This window comes from Ascidiella aspersa, chromosome 4, assembly GCF_963924565.1.
Source record: "Ascidiella aspersa chromosome 4, kaAscAspe10.2, whole genome shotgun sequence".
NCBI classification, from domain to species: domain Eukaryota; kingdom Metazoa; phylum Chordata; class Ascidiacea; order Phlebobranchia; family Ascidiidae; genus Ascidiella; species Ascidiella aspersa.
The window spans coordinates 19400317-19423305 of record NC_139450.1 but is presented as its reverse complement, the minus strand read 5'-3'; the positions used below and the strand labels follow the sequence as shown (position 1 = coordinate 19423305).

Genomic DNA, 22989 nt, shown 5'->3' with positions numbered 1-22989 from the left:
TTAGAATGATAGCAAAACTAATAGCCTACAAGCATACATTTTTTTTCACAAAACGTTTTGGCTTGTAGAGATAGATTTGTTGTTGTTCCATTGATAAATTTTATTGTAAAATTAATGTGTTAAGTCAGACCTGGGCAACATACAGCCCGCGGACCGGATCCGGCCCGTCAAGCGATTTATCCGGCCCGCGGCTTATTTTTGCTAAAATGCATATAAGCAAAATCAAGGGCGAGTTTCTACACGTTTGGTTGTACAGTATCTTAAACACTCTTTCCAGACTTTTTCCCGCAAAACTCTATTTTTAGCCTGTTTTAGATACTAAAATGGAAATTATTTTCTCCTAAGTGCCACGCGATTTTTTGGCATCTTTGCAGACAAAAAGCGTCCACTACTTATGGTGCTGTCTCCAACGAAAGTTTACCAAACTTATTCTAATATTTATATATATTTTGCGCTTCGGTCGAATGTATTCCGTCTTTAAATTATAAATAAATACCAGCAGTTTTCTAAATTCTGAAAAATACCGATTTACATGTTGTCAACCTGTTTTATTTAATGAACCCGATTTATACCGTCTTTGCAATATGGCCATTGTACCGCAAGTAACACATCGGTAACTTAAAACCTTTTTTGTGAGAAATTTTTAAGTATTTTAATCTTAACTTTTGGGTCAACGCGCCTCACACCTTCATAAATTCCAATATATCAACAAGATATGTAGTCTATATTTGTATCTGTGCTCAATGCGTTACTTCCCCTATAAATCGAAATTAAAGTTGGCATTTTAAAACAAATATATTTGCAATTATTTATTGGTTTTCGCGACATCTTTTTTAAATTAAACTTAAATTGCAAATTTTAGCACAACTACAAACGTAATAACAAGTTCGTTAGCTTATTTGTTTTATCCCGTCAGAGTATGACGTCATAGTGCATGTATTTGAGATCTTATGTTTGACCTGGCCCGCTACAGCATTTTAAGTTTCTCATGCGGGACGCGGTTAAAAATAATTGCCAACCCCTGTGTTAAGAATAGTTGAATTGCACATACGGTACTTTCAGAGGTTTACTTTTGAAAATACGTTTTTACATAAAGCTTAAACAAGGTTTTGTATTATCAAATGTCGAAAATTCGCAAATGGTGCGAGAGTTACGTATCTTTTGGCTTTACAAAAGTTAGACGAGACGGCCATAACTGTGCGCAGTGTCTGCACTGCTCGGTAGTGTTGTCAAATGCGACATTACTACCCTGAAAACTTAAAAATTACCGTGATAAAAAGCATCCCCGAAGAAAGAATGATGCCACCGCCATAAATTATAGCTAATTTTTTTATAATCGTGGAGGGCCACCAGGATCAAAAGCCTTTCGAAGGGGACCTCGGGGCATAAAAGATTCAGAACCACTGCAATAAACCAACTGAGTTATTGACTCCACGTAGGTACGCTATATTGTGTGATCAATTTTGTTGTTGAAAGTGTGGTTTATAGGCAGTTTTATTGAATCAGGGACGGGCCTAAGATTTTGCATTTTTTAGGTTTGAACGGCAAAAAGCTATAGTTCAGAAGGCGACGTGGCGCACTCACAAAACGATGCGCACACGGTGATAAAGCAATATTTATCAGGACGAGTTTGGAAAAACGAAAATTTGTTGTCAAGCCATGATCTAGCCCAGGGGTGTTCAAATGATTTCTGCCATGATCCACCACAGCCAAACCTGACAACATGATGATCCACCAAACACGAATAGTAAACATATTGGACACGCTTTAATTTTGATGGTGCTTTATTTATGTAAACGCGAGTTTAATAGTTAATCTTGATTAGTGTTTATTAACCTTTGTAAGTGGGGGCGCACGTGGCGAGCGAAGCGAGCGCGATTTTTTTAGGTATACCGGCATTTCTTTTAAATTTCTTGCAAGTTTTTATTACATTACCGAAAATACAAAATGTTAAAAAATATATGTCCAACAATTTTTAATGCGTTTTCCATTTACGGTAACGAAGCGCTGATCTAGTTCAAAAAAACGCATAAACAAGCCGGACGCAGAACGATGATTCGCGCAAAGTGGGAAAATTTTTCGCACTTACGAGTTAAAATAGTCAAAAAGTATTTGAAATGGACTCGTATCTAGTTTGTCAAAGAGGCGGCGGACCGAATGAATTACATTGGCGGGGCGCATCCGGCCCGCGGGCCGTAGGTTGCCGAGCCCTGCTTTAGACTTTAGGTCTTACAATAGCATCGAATTGTGGCTTTCTGTCGCTGACTGATATCCTCAAACGCTCACAAAGATTAGCATTTGGGAGTCTCGTTCTATGCTTGATTTTTTACAAAATTCATTAACACTGACAATTGGTATTCACATGAAAACACTGTAGAAAGTTTTTTTTTTTAAGACTATTAGAAGATCCGCACAAAACGCTAAAAAGATCCGGATCCGGATCGCGATCCGCCATTTGAACATGACCGATCTAGCCTATTATGGAACAGAAATTCCGTAAAAAGCTGGCGTTAAACACAAAACAGTGTGTTTATCTTATTAAAATTTTTAGTTAAAGAGGTGTATCTATCGTAACGATAGCCATATTGTAAAGACGGTAAAATTTAGTTTAAATGCTATTACTTAGCATAAAATGTTTTTTAGAGTTCGCGAGTGTTCATGGGTATAAAGAAAAGCTAAAAGTACTTCCGGGAAGCGCCATAAATATAAATGTTTCTCTTGTGTTTGGTGTAATTTAAATAGGACCCCGCATATTGTTTAAATCAGGTGTGGCCAAACCGCGGGTCGCATGCGGCTTTCAAGTTGATAATGTATTTTGAGTTTTTTATGTCAGTTTAAACTCTCATGTGCATAGTTTTTACCTATTTATACGACTTTAAAATAAAAAATGTTCGCGCTTTTCGCAATACTTTATGTTCAAGAAATATTGTTAGCATAAAAACGCCGACTTTCTTTAACAACTAAGGGGCTAAGGATTTTTCGTCCCATCCTTGAGTGTGTTTTGCATGATTTAGTTGCATATTTGCGCACGAGACCTTTTTTAAGGCGTTGTAGCAGACCCCCACTGCGCATTCCTCGACGTACGCTTTAGGATTGCACCGAACCGGACAGATTGCCTTTTTACCCTTCGCTCTTTTCCTTTACATGGTATTTAGTAAGTATCAACCTTATTTGCTGAACACGACGCAACAGCAAGCCTCACTCTCACTTTTGCGTCATATTTTTACCATGCTCCCTAAAACAAAGTCACGGAACCCACCCCTGTTAAGGATCTATTCAGTTTTGCGTAGAGTAAGTTTGGCAGTGTGATGTCATTTATTCGAGAAACTTTGCAATGTGAATATCAATTCGCTTATATGTAGCCTGCGCAAAATTGTTAGTGTGCAAGACTAAAAATCTGGCTGAGAAAAAAAAATGTGAGTAAGGAATAAACAGGATATTATTTATTTCAGCACAAGTGTAAGGCGCGTTTAACCAAGAACAAATAGGTCAATAGGTCTGTTACTGGTTGCCAATCCTGGTCTAGATGCTATGTGATATTGCGTAAATCGATAAAACATATTAATATGTAGACTACGTTCGCGAAACTATCTATGTTAAGAATTCCATGGTTTGCATGTCGCCTTTACACTCGGAAGTTTCCATGAATTTTTTGTGAACAGAGCAAATACATATGGGGCATTGGCTTTGCCTGGCCTCGTTCCCAGTTAGGAAAAGGGACTTCGAAACGGATGACTTGCCCCGTAAGTTCGACTCCTGTTATGAAGGTTGTATATTTTCATTTTTGAAATTGGCATGGCTTATTGGCGCTTTTACCTTATACATAAACTAAAGACAATCTCTTATATAGAGCATAAAACAAAATTGAAAATAAACTATAGTATTTACCCAAAGCACGAAAAACTTTAGAACTTTGTGAAGGGATATGGCCTTTTTTGCAGGTAATTCCCACTTATGTAGGCTACATGTAGGAGTATAAAAAAAATATATTTGTAAAAACTCTGCATCAACAAAAAAAATTGAAGGTAAGCGACCACGAGGGAAAGCGAATCTTTGCATGAACAAGTTAGCGACACGTTTAATCGGCAATTAAAATAAACTGCTGTTGAAATAAACTACGTTCGTCAATTTTTAGTAGGCAAGAAATGCTGTCGTTTTATTAGTTGCATCGAACAAGTTGTCGATCAATTTAAATGAGGACGGTGCAATGTTTCCACTACGTGGAAGCGCAAAACAAAAGCATAATACTGCAGTTGGAGTGGTCATCTTCTATTGCAACGACATATCTAACCAAAATTACAGCTCGTCTTTTCCACCGAGGTTGTCTAGTATCTTCTTTGCCAATTTTCGCAACTGAAAATGATAAAACATCAGAAAATGAGTCGGTGATATCGTAAATTTAGTTATAAGCTTGTAGAACTACATTGAAACATCTTTGTCGGATTAGAACTAACATAGACTAACATCTACGTCGGAATATTTTCAACTCTGGAATAACACCATGATTAACTAGAAAAAAATAAAGGCCAGCGCAATAGCAATTTAGGTATACGCATTTTATAAATATTATGGCTTTAGTATTTTTATTGTAATTACTAAGAAAACGTGCGTCTTGTGTTCCTAAAAAAAGTATAGCTAATTAGTTTATTCCAGTAAAATTTGAGGTATATTTTGGTATTTAAATTGGAAAAAAATAAGAACCAGTAAATTAAAATATTATAATTATACAGTTTGACATTATTTGTAATTAACTTGCAAGCAATTAATTTTTATTTAAAAACTGAAATTTATTCTGGAAAAGGCTGATATTTAATTTGAATGATTACTTTGCCCCTTTTTAATATATTTTAACATAAATATAGCTGTGAAAGCATTGGCACCAACTCTGTAGTCACAGACTAGTGACATTATTGTAAACAAATTTCGCTACAAACTTTTATCACGACACAAATCAATAATTCAGAATCCTAATATACATAATTGTTCATTTAATCTTTTTATGACAGGGCTGTGGTGTCGATTAAAAAACAGAGTCCAAATCCGGCAAATTTAAGAATTTTATCGAGTTTCGAGTGCACCCATTTACGTTACTAAAATGGATATAGCCTTCACCTATAAAACAATTCACGTACAGTGGTGTCGTACAACTCAGTAACATGCAATATGGTGGATGGATATGTTGTACTATATATATCATTATATATAATTATTTACAGTTTGCAGCACAATGCTTTAAATTTGGTACAACTGTGAATTAGGCAAGCCTCGGCTAGTTAAAAAAGCATTTGTTTGGTTCCACACGTCGTCATTCATACTAGTAATGAAAAGTGTGGTAAAATTACTTTGAGGAAACGCGATAACATTTGAAGTTATTCTAACTCAGTGTTTGTTAACCGTTTTAAGCCAAGGCGCATTTGGCGAGCGAAGCGACCGCGATTTTTTTTTGGTATACCGCTATTTCTTTTAAATTTATTTTCTTTTAAATTTAGGTTTTTATTATTGCCGAAAATAAAAAAAATATGTCCAATATTTTTAAATACGTTTTCCGCCACGCACTTGGCAACCTTCCACGGCGCAACGGTAAAGAAGCGCTGATCTAGTTGGGAAAGCAGCATCAAAACCTGAAAGAACCGGAGAATGAACATTTGCGCGAAGCGCGAAAATATTTCGCAATTACGTAGTTAATAGTCAAAGTATGTGAGATGGATTCGTGTCTAGTTTGTCAAATAGGCGGCGGGCCGGATGAATTACATCAGCGGGTCGGATCCGGCCCGCCGACCGTAGGTTGCCGACCCCTGCCCTAGCCCATATTGTAGGTTTGGCGCCCCCACAAAAATAGGTTCACAACGCCCCCTTGTAACTCTTTAACTCCCACAAGGGCATTTTTTTCACCACATGTTGGTTTAGTCCAAAGTATAGTCCTATGGCCGGAATTTTTTGGCCGCCCAAAATATTAAGGATTGGCGACACCTGTTGTTTTGGTCCCAATATTATTACCGATTTCGAAAAAGAAACATAGTCAATTTTTTGTAGAAGTTTTAACAATCAGAATGGAGTTCCTTCCATGGAAGAACCAATAAATCAGACGCAACCAGTGTTCCCTCTAAGGTGCGCAACTGCGCAATTGTGCAGCCAAACCCGATAAATTGCGCAGTAAAATTTGCTTTTGCGCACTTACATCATTCTCAAATTGAAACTAAAATATCTTTAATTTTTTGCCACAACACTTTGAGCATTTCGCATTGGTCATTTTTTCGTTGATGTTTGTAGCTAAAAGCAAGTAAACAAATCAAATCCGCATTGACGATTGTGACGTAATAAATTACTTTGTCTAATCGGCTGTGTATGTTTTTTTTCTCACGTCGAATTAAATGTCTACTCAGGAAATTAAAGAAAAAATAAATTTAGAACAGTGCCAAACACAGCAGTAGAGTGTTTGACAAATAATTCGGGATCATGAAACCGAAGTGCATCTTTTAGGACGAAAATGTTGAACTTTAACACAATTGCAGTTTTTACACGATTTCCGTGAAAATATCGCAGTGGGGTCAATAATGGACCTCAAAAATTGACAAAGTCATCTTGATGAATGCAAATGAGCGAATAGTTCGTAATTCTTGATTGTGCGCTAAAGGCAGCACGCATCCTATTTTTGAAAATTAAACACTTTGTCAATTTAACACAAATATTCGTATATTTTTTCGCGCGACCGCTTTGTTGCATATCCTTGCACACATTTAACTCGATTGCAGCTGCAGTGCAAGTTTGTTGAAAATATGTTTCATAACGTCACGCTTTGTGACGTCATCTTAAAAATGTTCACGCCTCGCCCCAATACAAAAAACAATGATTTGGCGTGGGCCCCTGCCAGCGCAGCCTGAAAATATTCTTGCGCACTACAAAAAATATTTGCGCAGTAGAAAATTTTCTTAGAGGGAACACTGGACGCAACGGCTCCGGGCCCTATTCGCGAAAAGGAATATAACATTAAGAATATATGGACGACATTTGATACCAATACATGATACCCTTTGTTAGAAAATAATAGTCACGCATTACCCCATGCAAAATGTTGTAGCAACGCACAATACGCCTTGGGGAAATACAGTAACTCCGCGCTATTCCGCTGTGTAACGTACTAACGTTTAGTTTCTATAAAATTGGTCATATTCCGGTTGGTTTTTACATTTTTTATATGCGTTATTCGCTTGATTATATGCGCATTTGTTTGCTTTACAAAGCGTATAGGTTTTAATACACACAAGGTGTTAGTCCAACTCTAATTATAACTAAGGTTGATGAAAGACACACACACACATGTGTTTTATTACCAACTGTGATCTAGCTCCTCGGAAGCTGCTTTTTGACCAAAGATTATAGCAGTACACCTAAAAGCAGGGTTACCATCTGCTCAGACCAAAAAATAAGCACGCTACGCAAAAAAATAAGCACTCTACTTAAAAAAATACGCGCGTTACTGAAAACCAGGACCAGATCCAGGATTGTGAGGTGAAATCCAAGCTTTCAGGAATAATATCATAAAATAAAATAAAAACTTAAAAACACCTATTTTTGTATGCGCAAAACATAGCTTAAACGAAAAAATGCGTTTATTTGCTTGAAATTGGCAAGTTTATCACTATTATTTAATGCAAGCTTTGTTAACTATTTTGCGTTAGAGCGCACCTGTATACCTTTTAAAACGTGGTACATGGCAGCATGAAACGCCTGCAGCCTGACCCTGCCTGCCTTGTAGTCAAGTTTAGTTCACTTGGCGGAGTTCAGCTCGTAATAAAATTATTCATTGAATGATTTACTGAAATGCTTGTAGCATTTTTGTTGTTGTAACATTGTGTTTTCCATGGCCTCTGGGCTGATTTCGCAATCACAATAGTAGCAATGATCATAGCTCTTTCCCTTTCGACTTCATTTGATATAAGAAAATTCATTTTCATGTTTATCACAAAAAAACGTGCATATGCTGACTCATTCTCTTAATAATATTTTGTCTGTACTGACACACGTATGCCTAGACCTAAAATGTCAGAAAAATGTCCTCACATCAAGCCAAAAGTTTTTTTGATTGCTAAAGCAAACTACCACACTTCTATAGGCTACAATGTACTTTTTAGAAAAAAACATTAAAATCCATTGTTATTATGTAATTTTATGCACTGTTGTTATAATCCGGGTCAAATAACCTGGTAAATGTACATAAATGAAGTCTCTCACTCTTCCGACAATGCAAAAAAAATGATAAAGAATTTTCTAGAAACCAAAATAAGACAAACTAAGCACACACCTCTAAAATAAGCACGTTTCTTAGAAATGAGCACATTGGTGTTTCCTAAGACACTGCACCCAAAAATAATCACAAATCTTAGAAATAAGCATGGTATGGCAACTCTGCCTAAAAGCCATCGCAGACCCGCCGAATCTGTCGAGGGGCTTTTCGATGTAATAAAATCAAGGTTCTATGATATTTTGCACTTACGGCGTTGTTGGCCTTGTTGAGCAATGTACATATACATATATCTTACTTCGCTGTGACAGTTATTATGCGATTGGACCTAGTATTATGCTTTTACACACAAATCCTCTGTGGATATCGTTACACTTTAGATGTTAACGACAGATCATTACACACCCAGTAAGTGAGATACTCTATATTAAACTGTAAAGACGGAAATACTCTATATTAAACTGTAAAGACGATAGAAAGGAACTGCTATAAACTAAAAAAAATGTTATATCAGAGCTAAAGAGGTTCACGCACCCGTTCATTATGCAAAACATCTTTTGTGAACCAAAGGGCCATGGCGCATCTTCTTCCTCTGGTAATAGGTTTCACACCGTGAAGGCATTCCTTTCCCGCACAGAAGCTTACCATTCGACCACATTTTGGCTTCACTTCAAGCTGTCGGATTAAGAAGAGACAGTGTCATAAAGCAGTATAGTTTGAACGGTGAAGGGTAGTTTCGACTTGTGTTTGTTATTATACTGTGCTCATATTTTATTTGCTCGTTCACTGGAACACACTTACACGGCTCAAGTTAGTATATTAATTGGCATATTACCAACGAGCATTGTTTTAATCTAAAAAATGCCAATTTAAAACAAATAAACGAATAGTTTAGCTGGTAGGAGAACATTTTGAGCAATTCGCAAATTGTATGTGTTCATTGGTGGTTCACTTCAGAATCTTGACAGTGCATGCGTACTCGCAATATTATCTTATTTGTACCTCATTTTTAATGAGTGTTATGACTGAATGGTCGAGTTACTTGTTGACCGTAAAATGTGCTCTGCGTGCTTTTAGTATACCACTATTCAAGTTTTCGTTAAAATATAATCAGGGCATTTAATTTCCCGAAAATACGATATTACTTAAAATCATTCTGCGATTACCAAGCTTGAATTTTTTGGAGGTTGTACTTAGGAATTCAAGGGTAGCTTGTTTATTATGATGACATAATTAAGCTGTTTCTCGCGATTGAGGACTCTTTTCTGAAATAACACTGCTTGACAATTTGGCCTTTCAATTGTTCGAACTAATAGTCTTATTCCGAAGGTCTGGCTAAGTACGTGTTTACCCTATGTGCGTCAACAGAGAAGCAGCATAACGCAGCATCGCTTATTTTTGCTTTTCAAAGAAAAAAATAGAACGAAGGGGACAATTGTAACATTCAGCTAGAAAATACACGTATAATATTTTCTAAACCTTTACTCGGCGTGCCGTTGAGTCGGTCATAACAAATTCGCCGCCATCAAACTCGTTGTTGAGGTACAGAATAGCACTATAATCCCGCCAGGTGTAAGCAGGACTAGCTTTAACGCAAGTGCCGTCTTCGTATAAATTGCAGTTATCACCATGGACAGGGTGGCTCATGTCCGCACGATCTGTATTAATCCCTGAAAAAAGCCGAACGACGTATCATACCTTTAAATGTACAAATTAAACTTGTAATAAAAATATAGTACATAAGTAATATGGACATAACATAAGTAATATGGACAATAAGTAAAATACAACGTCCAGTACAAAAAATGTCAAGATTCCGGATAAAATTGAACAGCGTTTATATACTCTACATATACGTAATTATGAATTTGTTTTAATGGTGATTTCAAGTTCCAAATTATTTTTTAACTTTGCCTTTAATAATATCGCAATAGCGAATTATAAAAAAGTATGTTTTACAAATGTATTTTAGTTTAAACGTAAAGTTTAAAAAATATTAACTCAGGCTTGAATGCAGTTAAAACATAAAGTAGAATTTTTTTTTAAACCCTATAATGGTATGAAGGAGCAAAAACAATAACTATTAGTTAACCAAAAACATTTATTTCAAGATAATTAACTAATGCCACTAGAGGCCTTGTAGAATTAAATATAACTAGGGCGATTATTTTTTGACCTAAATAGTGTCTAGGCGCCTTCAGTCTACGACTACGTTATGAAGGGCATTTCTTGGTGTTTTGTTAACGACCGATGGAGCGCAAATCAGTTGAGTTGTGCCTTGTTAATATTTTTGTCATATAATCTCTCCGCTATCTTGATGAATTAAGTGTTCCCTTTACTTACATACAGGTTAGGCTACACGCCTATCTAAAGCAAAAAGTACGAGTCAAACCTAACGCGATAAATGATCATACTACGGCTCAAGGGTTTATTCTCCAGGGTGCGCATATTGCCTTTAATGAACATACACATACATACACAGTTGATGTTGTCGGATGCAATTCAAGAATAAATTTTGATGAATCAGCTCACTAAAAGTTTAGGTAATAAATTCTTGATATTCTCTTAGATTACCGATAATTGATTAAATTATTAAAGTACGACACAAAGTCTCATATTTGACCCGCGTTTGTCGATCCTAACAGTTATCTTGCTCGGGATAAGATTGTTCAGTATTCCGGTCCTTTATTAAAAAAGAACTAGATAGAAAAAAAACACTTAAGATTAAAAGACACATGTGTGACAACACACCTTTTTAAGACTTTTGGTCAAAAATTAATCGACCTACTTATAACAGTTCACAATTAAAAACCTTTTAATGCCGTACGACACACCAAATGAGTATAGTCGAAATACAGCTCTTCTTCAAGTTTGAAATAAGCTTTTACTTGCATTCGTACACGTTCACTAAGATCGTAGTAAAGCTGTGCCGCACCAAGAGGCAATTTACCACCTTCAGCAAGCTGCAAAATAAATATATTTAGTGATACACGCTTGGCCTTTAATATTTCCAAGGTCACGAAATACCGCCATTCGTCCATACATGGATTAAAAATAGCAATAAAATAGAAAAAAGGTGTCCTATTTAAAAATGCAAATGTAAGTATCAGTTCTTGTCACACGTTAGCGATAGGCAAACTTTCAGCATATCGAATTGCAAAATTCAGTAGTAAGAAGCCGCATGATGCGGATTAAAGTGTGGTGAGTTTTCGTGCAACCACGTCAGAGCGGCAGTTTAGCAACCTCTGTCATAAATAAATTCTGAAGAGTAACCACAGTTTAACTATGCTATGTAAAAAGAGTAACCACAGTTTAACTACGCGATGTAAAAAGAGTAACCACAGTTTAACTACGCGATGTAAAATGAGTAACCACAGTTTAACTATACTAAGTAAGTGATTGTATTATTCACCTCTGCAGCTCGATGAACAGTAAGACCTTCGAATCGCTCATGTTTGGTGTGGGGTGATGAAAGACCACGATATCCATCACCAGAAAGACCGGCAGCCTGTAATTGTGGTAACACTTGATAGCATGGTCGCGGCCGTAGTTGTATATCGTTAAACGGGGGTTGATTTCGCCAAAGGAGGTTTAAAGAGGTAGCTTTAAAGACCAAAGGAGAGAAAGCAAATACATTGTACACCATGACTATCTCCAAAAGTACATGTGTTATCATGTTGAAACATTATACTTTAATCAAGGCTCTTAAATTTACCCATAGGTTAGAGTTTACTGTTTGTGAAAGATGAAACAATTTTTAATAAGTTATAATAAACCAATAATAAACTAAATCAATCTGTTTCAATTTTGGTATTGCCCCCAATGCCTATTGTTTTTATGTGAGTTATCAAACAGATCTTACTTTTGGCAATTTGTGTAACAACCTTGCTTCATGAGGTCTTTAACTGAAATCGATTTTATAATCATACATATATGCGAAGACATGTGAACCTTTAAATATATGGGTGTGGGTAATTTTTTTAATAAATCTTAATAATTAAAAATTCCCAGATTGTTCAATGTGGGTTATTTATTGTCTTTTGTAGGTTATATGTAAACCACATTTTATTATTACAGTTACAACCACTTCCTAAAATGCGTGTTGGTGTCAACTCTACCTAAGGAATTAAACTTATTTATTATAACATGATATCTTTTGTTGGTTGTAAATTATGTTTCAAAATTTTAACTTTATTTATGAGCCTTATGCTTCATCATAACAGCACACCAATCAAAAGAATGTGCTGCTTAGTCACAGTAAAACAACTATATATTGTACACTACAAATCAATTTTATTCCACACAAAAAAGTTGCACTTACCAACTCAAGATCTATAAGTTGTTGGCATTCTTTACTACTTGAAAGACCGTCCAAGGCAAATCTTAAACGACCCAGCATCTGTGTAGAGTTGGCTAAGAGCATAGTACTTTCAAATAATATAGGTCCTTCTGGGATAGGTGGCTGTGGAAGAGCATCAGTAATCACAACCATGTGGTTTGAATTGGTTGTGCGGCGCCCAATTGGGGTTGAACTCAAAAAGCTGATATCAACATCATTCTGATCAAAATAAAATTTCCAAATAACAATATTGTTCTCTCATAAACATACACCATCTAACCGACCAGTTGATCTTCCGCTTGTTGTTTTTTCTGCAAGCTTTCCATTCTTATGTTGTGCTGATCTTTCGAAGTAATAATATCTTCTTTTTTTTGCTTGTCAGACTTATATTTTCTAGATGGACTCTCTGCTATTGCAGGAAATATAAAGTAAACTGACACACTTTAACACTAAATACTTAATACAAAGTTATTGTGGCTTTAGAGATGTTATTAGTGCACATTATTTTTAAATTTATTCCAAATTCTACTGACCAGCAATCAAGATTTATTACCTGAATGTAAATCTTCTTTCTTATCACCATTTAAAGTTTTTTCAGTGTGAGCTATGTTAGCTTGGAAAAAGTTATTACTTTGCATTATTTTAGGTAAATCTTCAGCTTGATAAGGATGTAAAATACTTTGATTGTAATCACTGATACCAAAGTTTTGATAAATGTATTGTAGCAATTTCTTTTGTAGGTCAAAGTGGTCCTTAAATTTTACCGCTTCCTGTAGAAAAATGTGACACATTGCCTGGATATCCAAATTTTTATGGTTCGCGAAACATATTTCACAAGGAACACAACCAAAGCAAATTAAAAGAAATTTACTTTACCAAAATATTTTTTTTAGTTTTATAATTGGTAATATTTAAAACTAAAAAAACATCATAATTTCTAAGGTAATGCTTCAACTAATTCTTACCTCAGCAGGCTTAATAGTTGTGTGAGGTGCCAACACCCTTAAATTTGAAATAACTTCTTGATTGTTTGGATGAAATAGCAGATACGCCTTACAAGATATGGCACTGTCATTCAATCTGCCAACTACATAAATCATTCTAGAGAGTTATTTAGACTTGACATGGCACAAAACCAAGTAGGAGCCAATTACAATGCTCTAGAGCAGAGTTTCTCAATGTAAGCAGTACTGACCCCCTGTTGGAGTTAAAAAGTTACAAAGGGAGCTTTTTCTTCATTGGGGGCAGCAAAGCCACTTTAGGATGTTTCAAAAATTGTTTTTATCAAGAATTATACAATGCAAAAACGGTACAAGCTACAGTTTCAATAAAACACCAAGAGTAATATTTTCGCTATAGTGACCACTATACATAAAAATATGGCTGGCAAGCCTGCTTTTTGGGGCCTGACATGTATATTATCATTATTGCACCCTATTGCTGTTGCATGACCCTGGGAATATCGCTTTGTGAATGTGTAAAATTGCTTAAATAAAATCTGATATTATTGAAATGACAGATCCAACCAGAAAATAGATAAAATAAACAACTATGTATTAAGATACTAAATTATTAATTTATGCATAATAATAAATATTTTTAGCGAAATGTTTTGGCATGACCCCATCACTCTGTAGTTTTCGCCATTTCCTTAACTGAGTTAAGTCGCAAAAGTAAAATTTTCTCATAAAATGTGCAGGCCTTGGAAAAAATGCGCTACAGAGTTACTTAAATCAACTTTAGGCCAATATAAACGAGGTTCAGCATTATGCACAGCGTAATAGTCTAGTATTAGTTATGGCAATAGTAACGTTGTATTCTTTGCAGTAAATTATTTGACTGCATAACAGATCAAGTTAGTCAAAAAAGGTAGTACTGACACGCAACAATGTTTTAAAAAACAGGACCGAATGCTGAAGAGCTGAGAAGAGTTTGTTGTGTAGTATTGTATTGTACTCACTATATTGGCAAAAAATAGTTTCGGAAACAACCTGGACATGTATCACAGTTTACACAACGGCTTGAAATGGCTGTTGTTAAGAATGCTAAACATTTGGTAGATTATCGTTTTACTACAATATACACATTACACATGTTAGCAAATTATTTTGCGATTTATTTCTGTGACTGTGGGAAAATCGAGGTTAAACAGTTTAGTAAAAATATAGTTGGATTCAATATTGTGGATTTGTTATTCTAGATTTGAAACCTTAAGTTCTAGTTTCCCTGGAATTCTACTTCGAACATAAGCCATGTGGTTGAAAACGGAAAGAGTAGTTAACTCACCAAATTGGACAGAGTTGGTTAAGTTAATTGTATCATAGTCCAAAAATAAATATTTGCTGAAATCTTTGCAACCTAGCAGGTCTTAAAAGCTAAAAACACCAAGTTTATGTAGAAGACACAATAGCTTATCTTTGCTATGTACTTAGTCACGTTTATTAGAGTGATGTCAGTGTAAAGAAAACGAAATACATAAGTCATACTAAAACAGAAAAATATGGTGAGTGATGGTGCGACCCCAGAAAAATTTTAGGCGACCCTTGAGGGGTCGCGACCCACAGGTTGTAGACCACTCCTCTAGGTTATTTGGGATGCTGATCATGTGAACCCCCAAACCTATAAAACGGTCAAGCTACGAACCTGGCATAAATTCGTCCCCAAATGTGTTTTAATAAGTTTGTGTTACTATAAGCTGACAAGGGGGCACAATTACAAAAACAGAACACTAATCTCCAGTATGCGCTTCAACTTTTTACAATTTTTGTATGTTTTGTTTAGTTTAGGTATGTGGCCATTTTGCATGAAGTAAAACGCCTAACTGATTGAAAGCATTGCTGTAAATTAAAAAAACAACAAGATAAATAAATTTAATGCAGACACATAGTATCATTCAATCATGTTTAAGTAGATTGTATGCACTTGGGACCTTGTAATTACTCAAAATTGGGTCAAAGACAACTATTGTTTAGCAAATAAGAATAAATATTTCTTATAAATAACCAAATAGTTGGCAATTAATAGTTTATTTTTTGTTATTCTACATAAATAGACCAGGGGATGGGGTGTCAAACTGCGGTTTGCGCACCCCAGGAATAAGCACGATAAATTTTGGGGTACATGTATATTTCACTAGCACCATGTTGGTAAGACTAGGGTAGTGTAATATGACAATTAGTTTAAATCCAACTTACGTTTTTTGTAGGCATATAGCATGTAGTAGTAGTGTTTTGGCAAGTAATTAGGTAAAGTAATTAACTTGGATCTTCTTGCTAACTCAGTTGGACAAGAAATACTACATTCAAGAACAGATCTATAGTGATCTGAAATATCAAGTTGCAAATGTTGTTGTAAACTTAGTTGTTGTAACACAATTACCAACTTTCCCAAATACCTATGATTTGATCATAAAAAGTTGGACTAATATCTGGATACTCAGAACCAACATTGAATTCTCCTTCACACAATACTCTACATTTTGCTTCGGCATGGTAAAATAGTTGAAGAGCTAGTTGAAATTTACTAACAGAAGCAGCATAATTTTCATTATTAAAAGCATCAACACCTGTGTCAAAAAGATAATGCTAAATGGGACAAGTGTAAAATGATAGAGGAAGGTTGTTTCAATTATAAATGTTAACAATAACAAACAACAGAAAAAAGAAAGAAAGAAATAAAATAAACCTTGGTCAAATAACACATGAAATAAATTTTCTTCCAGATCGATAAACATTTCAGGTGTTGTGTTTTTGTTATTGTGATAGTATTCCATGTTTGCTTTCATCATCTTATCTTCTGGATTATACAAAGAAAAAGTATGAGTTGCAGTAACAGAATCTGAGTAACGACCATCCTGCAAAATATGAAAGTTAGAAAAATATGACTTGTGTTAATAAAACAAATAAAAAAACTAATCTGCCTAGTGCCATACAAATTTCTATAACATTTTTCAAATATTCCTGGAATCCCCAGGGTTAAACAGCGAATTTACCAGTTAACACGCGCATCTGTAATACGTGCACTTGCTGCTGTGTTCCCACATTTTGTATTTTAAAGAAGAAAACATACAATAGTCATCCAAACTATGTATAACTTTAAGTATGTATTTAGAGACTTTATTAAACATGTGATTCTTGCTTCAAAAACTTGATTGTTTACATTGCGACTAATGCACAAAGGTAATGCAAAACCATCGACTTTGAGTGTAAGCATAGAAGCTGAGGCATTATGGTCAAGCTCTACAAGCAATAGACAAAACCTACTCATCAACATGTTTAACCAGTCCACTGAACTTCTCAATTAAGGAAGCTATATTTTGGTTTAAGGACCAAAAAATAGAAGTCTGGATAAAACATAGTGCTCAAAGTGCCTAATTTATCAACTAAAAAAGTGCACAAAGCATGCTGCGGTAGACCTTTTTTACTTTTAAAAAATAAAAAAAACTGCCTTCTATCTATCCATTTTCTTATAACTATTTACACCTGACACTCGTCTTTGGTTTTTCTGACGCAAGTTTCTCTTCTTCGTAAATAGCTGGAATAAAACTAATTTGGACGTTCACACTGTATATTCAAATGTGGCTTCGGGCATTCATTTAATAAAACTCAAATAAATCTAACTGGGCTCTTTTTTGGCATGCTCAAATAAACCTAATTAGGCAAATATAATATTCCCACTTTTTTGTTTTTTGAACTTTGTAGAAATAAAAATTGGGATCAGAAAGTATAAAATGTAAACATCATTGCAAAATAGTGATTATGTAAATCCCAGGAAACAATTGGCGATGGCGAACATCTGAAGAAAGTGATGAAAATGTTGAACATATGGCAAATTATGCAAAAAATGCACTTAACGGGAATTCTGCTGGGCACTGTGAGGTTGCACAGATCTAAGCAAAGTTTTTCCATTTTAACAAGAGAACTAAGTTACAACATTCGTAGAGAGTAGTTGTGAGACATAGCATACTCTCAGCCACGCCTGACTGGCTGAGTGTTATTTAAATGTTTTTACACTTTAAATTCCTTGTTGAGCTCAAATATTCCAAAAATTTACCACTTTTATTGCCAGCAATAAATTTGGATCTTTATTACTATCAAGTAACTAAAAAAACTAGCATCTCCGAATTTGGACACTTTTGACACTTATACTAAAACAAATTGATCCCTGAATTCGAAAACTTTTCAATGATTAAGTTTTGTGCTACAAAATTTAAATGTTTTTCAAATTTAAATAATTTGATATGTAAAACGGATTGTGCAATCCAAACACCTCTTTATAGAACAAAGATTTTCCATACCTACTTTAAGGAAAAACATAACTTTGCCATTTAAATATCAATGAACCAACTTACACGAAAGTATGCAAACTGTAAATATTTGTAGATATCTCTGTTTTTAAAAGGATGCTTTGCTTCTTCTGAAATCCTTGTAATTGATCTAGCATCTCCGAATTTTGCCTTTTCACAGGATTCAATGCATATTGCTAAACATACCAAAATATAGTGTCACAGTAATGAAGAAAAATGAAAGTGTTTACTTATAAAAGCAAACATTCTTTTTTCAATCATTTTTAAATTGTTAGGTACTGATAAAAAGAAAATACCAATTTCAGAACCAGGGCTGCTCGGCTGGAGCCAAACTCAGAACTCAAAGAAGTAGGTTTATTTACCTGAAGTAGGACCCCAGACTTAACTTAGTTTACTCAAGTCAAGACTACTAGAGTCCTCAGTCTAGCGAGGAGCAAGTTGGGAACCAATAAGGTGGCACATTGTTAATTGTAAAGGTGGAATAGAATGTGGTGAAATATTTTATAATGAATGAGTTATATAATAGCTAGGGATTTTACAGTAGTATCCTAATATATTATAAAAGTATTGTTTTTTTTTAGATGGCATAACAATCATATAAAATATAAACTTTCAGCCAACTTTTAACTTCAGAACAATGAATGTGCTCCCCTGAAATAAAGAGAAAGGCCTTACAAACCTTACATTTTTTTTAATTTTCCAAAATTTAAACTACCCTTAGCAAGGTACATAATATAGAAAAAATCAGAGCATAGTGTTTTAAGCATCAATTTTAAAATCAGCTTCTTAAAGAGTTCGGAATAGAACTTGGAAAACATTTTCAAATACGCTTGTGCTGCAAAATAAAGCCCTGACAGACATAAAAGCGCTAAAAAAAACTATGTTTCATCTAGTGGCAAAATATTTAAAGTCATATTTTGAAGAAATGCTTATCATAGAATGTCCAATTTAGGCAATCTTGTTTTTTGTATTGAAATCTTCAATTGTTTTAACTATAAAGAAGATGATATGAGAACATGGGTGGCCATGGCCATAATTTGACAAGAATAGAAAGAAAGATGGAATAAAGGTTATTTAAATTGAGCACCTGCACAGATGGTAAAAATCCGTGTGGAAATTCCAAGCAATATTGTTTTTTTTATATTTCATTTGTATTTAGACATATACAATTTCAAAATGTTTATTTGGATAAATTTTTTTATATAATTTTAATTGTTGCTTTTTTATCAGGGTGCTGACGTTAATCAACTACCAAGAAAAAAATAGATCTGGGCAAGAAGTTGGTCACATAATGAACATCGATGTAGCAACCAAACTTTTTCTGTTTTTGACAAGCCATTTAAATACTGGAAATTTTTGACCTTATTTAACTTCATTATTACAAAATGAAAACAAAATTGTCATTTAGTTTAAAATTTCAACGAAATTTTGATTAGGTTTGCTTTCCACAATCATTTTCTTTAATTAAGTATTAATACCCATATTTGGGGTTCATTACGGAAATATACTGTAGGACCGAAAAATGTAAATGGAGGAGTAGATCTGGTCGGCGAGCTGTAGTTTGCTGACCCTTGTACCAAATTAAAAATAAAACGTCATTCATATTCCATTGAATAAAAGTGCAAATAAAATAAAAGAATATTAATTTCCTATGTTAATTTAACATAAACATCAGATGTAAAAATGAACACAAAATAATACCTTTTTCAACAATATACTTGTAGCTGAAAATCACTGGTACTTCTTGTGTTATAGAAATTTTACATTGGGAAGAGCAGTTAAACACTCCATCTTGAATATACCTTAATATTAAATTAGTATGAGACAAAACTAATGTCTATGCCTTGAAATATATGGTAATTAAGGATACCTGTAATTTTGAATAGCTTTTTCTAAATAAGAAATGCAACCCTTCCAATTCTCATTCCAATATGCTTCCAGTCCATCAGCATAGAGCTCATCAAAAGTTTTAAACTCTGCAAAGAAAATAGTTGTTAAAAAAACTAACTCCATTTAAGATTACTAACTAACGATTATGTGTGAAACCCATCTTCTTTGTCTAAAAAAGCTACAAAGACTTGAAAAAAAAACACATTTTTTCTGTTTTTGGTAAATCTGCATTTTTAGCAGTACTATGGTAATATCACTTTGACATTTGTGCTGCCTTATATTAACTAACTTAGAGACACAGATCCAGACTATTGTTGTTAAGGACACTACATTCGCCGTTGCGTTTGGCGTTTTTAATGACTTCTTTCTGACAATTCTTATCGACCTAACACCCCTTGTGTCAAAATAGATGGTGTTTTTTATACCTTTTGCTTTTTTTATTATGGGGGGGTTTTATTTCTGGTAAACTTTGTTTCCCTTCACGATGAATCGTCAAAAACACATTTCCAGCTGAAGAGATAAATTAAAACATTTGCGAACCTCTTACCAGTTTTAGCCTCTATTAAAACTCAATTTGCCCCTTTGTCAATCTACAAAGAGAGTTGATCAACTCTTATTGCAAAATTATAGTAATCTACTTTGCTGAATGATTTTGGATGAAAACAAAATATGCAGTCGTAGTAAATACATATAGCGTAATAAAGAACTGTACAGTGTACACTACAGTCAAAGTTTAATCTTGCTTGCTAAAATGAAATGTATACATTTTGAAGTGGTCTCCGCACATTACTTGCATCAATATATTTCACCTCCCAACTAAATGTGTTTTTTACAGTGAAGTAATGCTCAACAATATCATAGAAATCATACTATTATCCAATTTTCTTGATAGGCATTGTTATTATGCTTACAGCAAAGTTATACATCACATAAGCTGTGGTGACACCGCAAATCCATAGCATTAGCTCTGGCCATGAAATCGCCAATTGAAATCAGTCACCCACCAACTTCTTTTACTGTGGAGATATTGTTTTGTTTGACTCTCGTAACTTTATGGATTGTGTCCCAAACTATTCTGCGACAATTGATGGCCTTATCTGGGATGTTTAAGGGTTAGTCTTAGAGAACTTCTCTTTAAAATTGGGAAAATGTGTGTTGTAGAAGCTATATCGACATTAAAAACATGATTTATTTTAAAAGAAAAGTTAAAATGCAAAACATCCTCAACAAGTTGTGAAAAGCACATTTCCTAAAGATGAGAAATTTAAGATCGAGTAGTGGGGATACCCAGAGGTCTTAAAGCGACTTTACATGTATATGCGTTTTTTTGTAATTGCTTGATTTCATTTAGCCATCTTTCAAGTTTGTGTTTTGTTGAAATGTGTACATCAAAAAGTTGTTTTTTAAAGAGAGGGTACGTTTTAATGACAAGGGATTTAAATTTGCTCTTCATTTTAGTTGAAAGAAAAACACAAATCATTGTAGTTGAAGTAGCTTGCTGTTGCATAATGTAGGGAGCCCATCTAAATCATCATCTGTTTTTAGATAATTATTTTTTCTACACTTCTAATTTTTTTTTTTAACAAGAAAATTCTTAAAAAATATTATGTGTTTTCATACTAAACACTGCATTTTCAGTACAAACCAACTTGTTGTGTTGTCTGATTTTCTATTACAATAAAAGTCTCAAGCACTAAAAAATAGAAATATATTTTCTTAAAAGCATACTTTATTGTCAAAATATTAAAAACATTAAAACATACCATTACAATCCACAACTTTCAACAAAAGTAAACTGAATTGAAGTAAAATAACATATTTCAACATCTCATTCTTGGGGAGATGTCTTACAAAGATTTAGCTAAAAAATAGAAACAAACAAAGTTATTCAAAGCAAAATCTAGATACAGTGCTTAATTATAAATTTCTAAACAAAACATTTTTTTTTTCATCTAAAAGTTAAAAAATATCTAATATAACGTTGGGCTGCTTGCTTTTGTTTTTTATATCATCCTAAGTTCACGAAAATTTTTTAATCAAGTATTGGGATTATTTCTTTCTAACAAAGGCTGGAATTCACACATTTAAGACAAACTTTGCTAACATAGTATGTGTTGATACACATACTTCTGTCTATGCTTTTCTTTCTGTCTGTTGAAAGAGAGAAACAAGCCAGACAAAATAAGTTAATCAAGGTTCCCGCTGATGGCAGAAGACTAAAAAAAAGTAATATTTAATGTTTTCCAAAAAGACTTTTCAGTCAAACGAATAGTAAAAACAAGTTAGTTTGTTATAACTGGAACCAGAATTACCATTTCAAAAAATGTTTAACTTATTAGTACATTGTTTTGAATATCGTTTAACTATGACAAATATTCATCCTGCAGTCAAAAATAATTCAAATGCTAAATCTATCAGATATGTCAGCGCTGCATTCCATCTCTCTGAAACCTTTTTGCATCTATGTTTATCTCAAACATTAGCAAAGAAACACAGCATAATTGCACTAACTGTTGTGCAACGATGTTTTGTTTTATAAAGAGCACTTCAAATTCATTAAATAATTTAGCCAAATGATGCTTTCTGCAACTGCAGTATAACCCAATGGTGGAGGCGGCGGGCTCAAAAAAATGTGAACCTTGTTGACCAAATGTGATTTGGCGAAATGTTTACTGAATATGCACATTGCGCAAATGTGCACTTGCACTTTGTGTTGTAGCAGATGTGCTTGTGCCAGGTTGGAATTGGAAAGTTATACGCCTGTTGCACAAATTCCTAAAAAGCTTTGACACTGACAAGATGTCAATAAAACGTCACAACTCACAATGCCTTGCTTCAAATTTACGCCACTAACCGCAGTATATTTTATTTCCTGAAACTAAATGTAACAAACAAAACTCAATGTAATCACAAACGTTTTTGGCTGGGGAGCTCAAGGCGCTAGCGCTAACCCGTACCCCAACCCAAATAATGTTCGTTGTGGTAGGATTCTGGGCCAACGCCAAGCTCAGTAGTCAGATACATAAATACTTAACACCTCCAGTCCCCTAATTATACATGCACCCTGCGCCGATGGGGAGAATTTGGGGTATGCAGAAATCAAAACCTGTGGTCCCGAATGTTTAACTTAGGGAATTCCCCGATTTCTGTATGACATTAATGCATAATGACGTCATAAAACAATGATTGTAATGCTGTCAGTTATAGCGAAAA

General features: G+C 34.4%; 1 protein-coding gene across 2 annotated transcripts; it reads right to left on the bottom strand.

Annotated features, from left to right (window-relative positions):
* Positions 1-3396: 3396 nt before the first annotated feature.
* LOC146148576 (prolyl 3-hydroxylase 2-like) lies at positions 3397-21633 on the bottom strand. Of its 2 annotated transcripts, none has more exons than XM_083386864.1 (16): positions 21540-21633; positions 19757-19862; positions 19588-19688; positions 17932-18062; positions 16266-16434; positions 15976-16146; positions 15776-15904; positions 13547-13668; positions 13135-13351; positions 12866-12990; positions 12564-12800; positions 11655-11750; positions 11055-11205; positions 9722-9912; positions 8777-8917; positions 3397-4353 (listed from the first exon to the last, which is right to left on the bottom strand). In XM_083386864.1, exons 1-16 carry the CDS (start codon positions 21601-21603, stop codon positions 4297-4299), a joined length of 2208 nt encoding a protein of 735 aa, XP_083242990.1. In that variant the 5' UTR covers positions 21604-21633; the 3' UTR covers positions 3397-4296. The 2 variants fall into 2 exon arrangements, with proteins under 2 accessions (XP_083242990.1, XP_083242991.1); XM_083386865.1 differs by having other exon boundaries at positions 12866-12987.
* Between the last annotated feature and the right edge of the window lie 1356 nt (positions 21634-22989).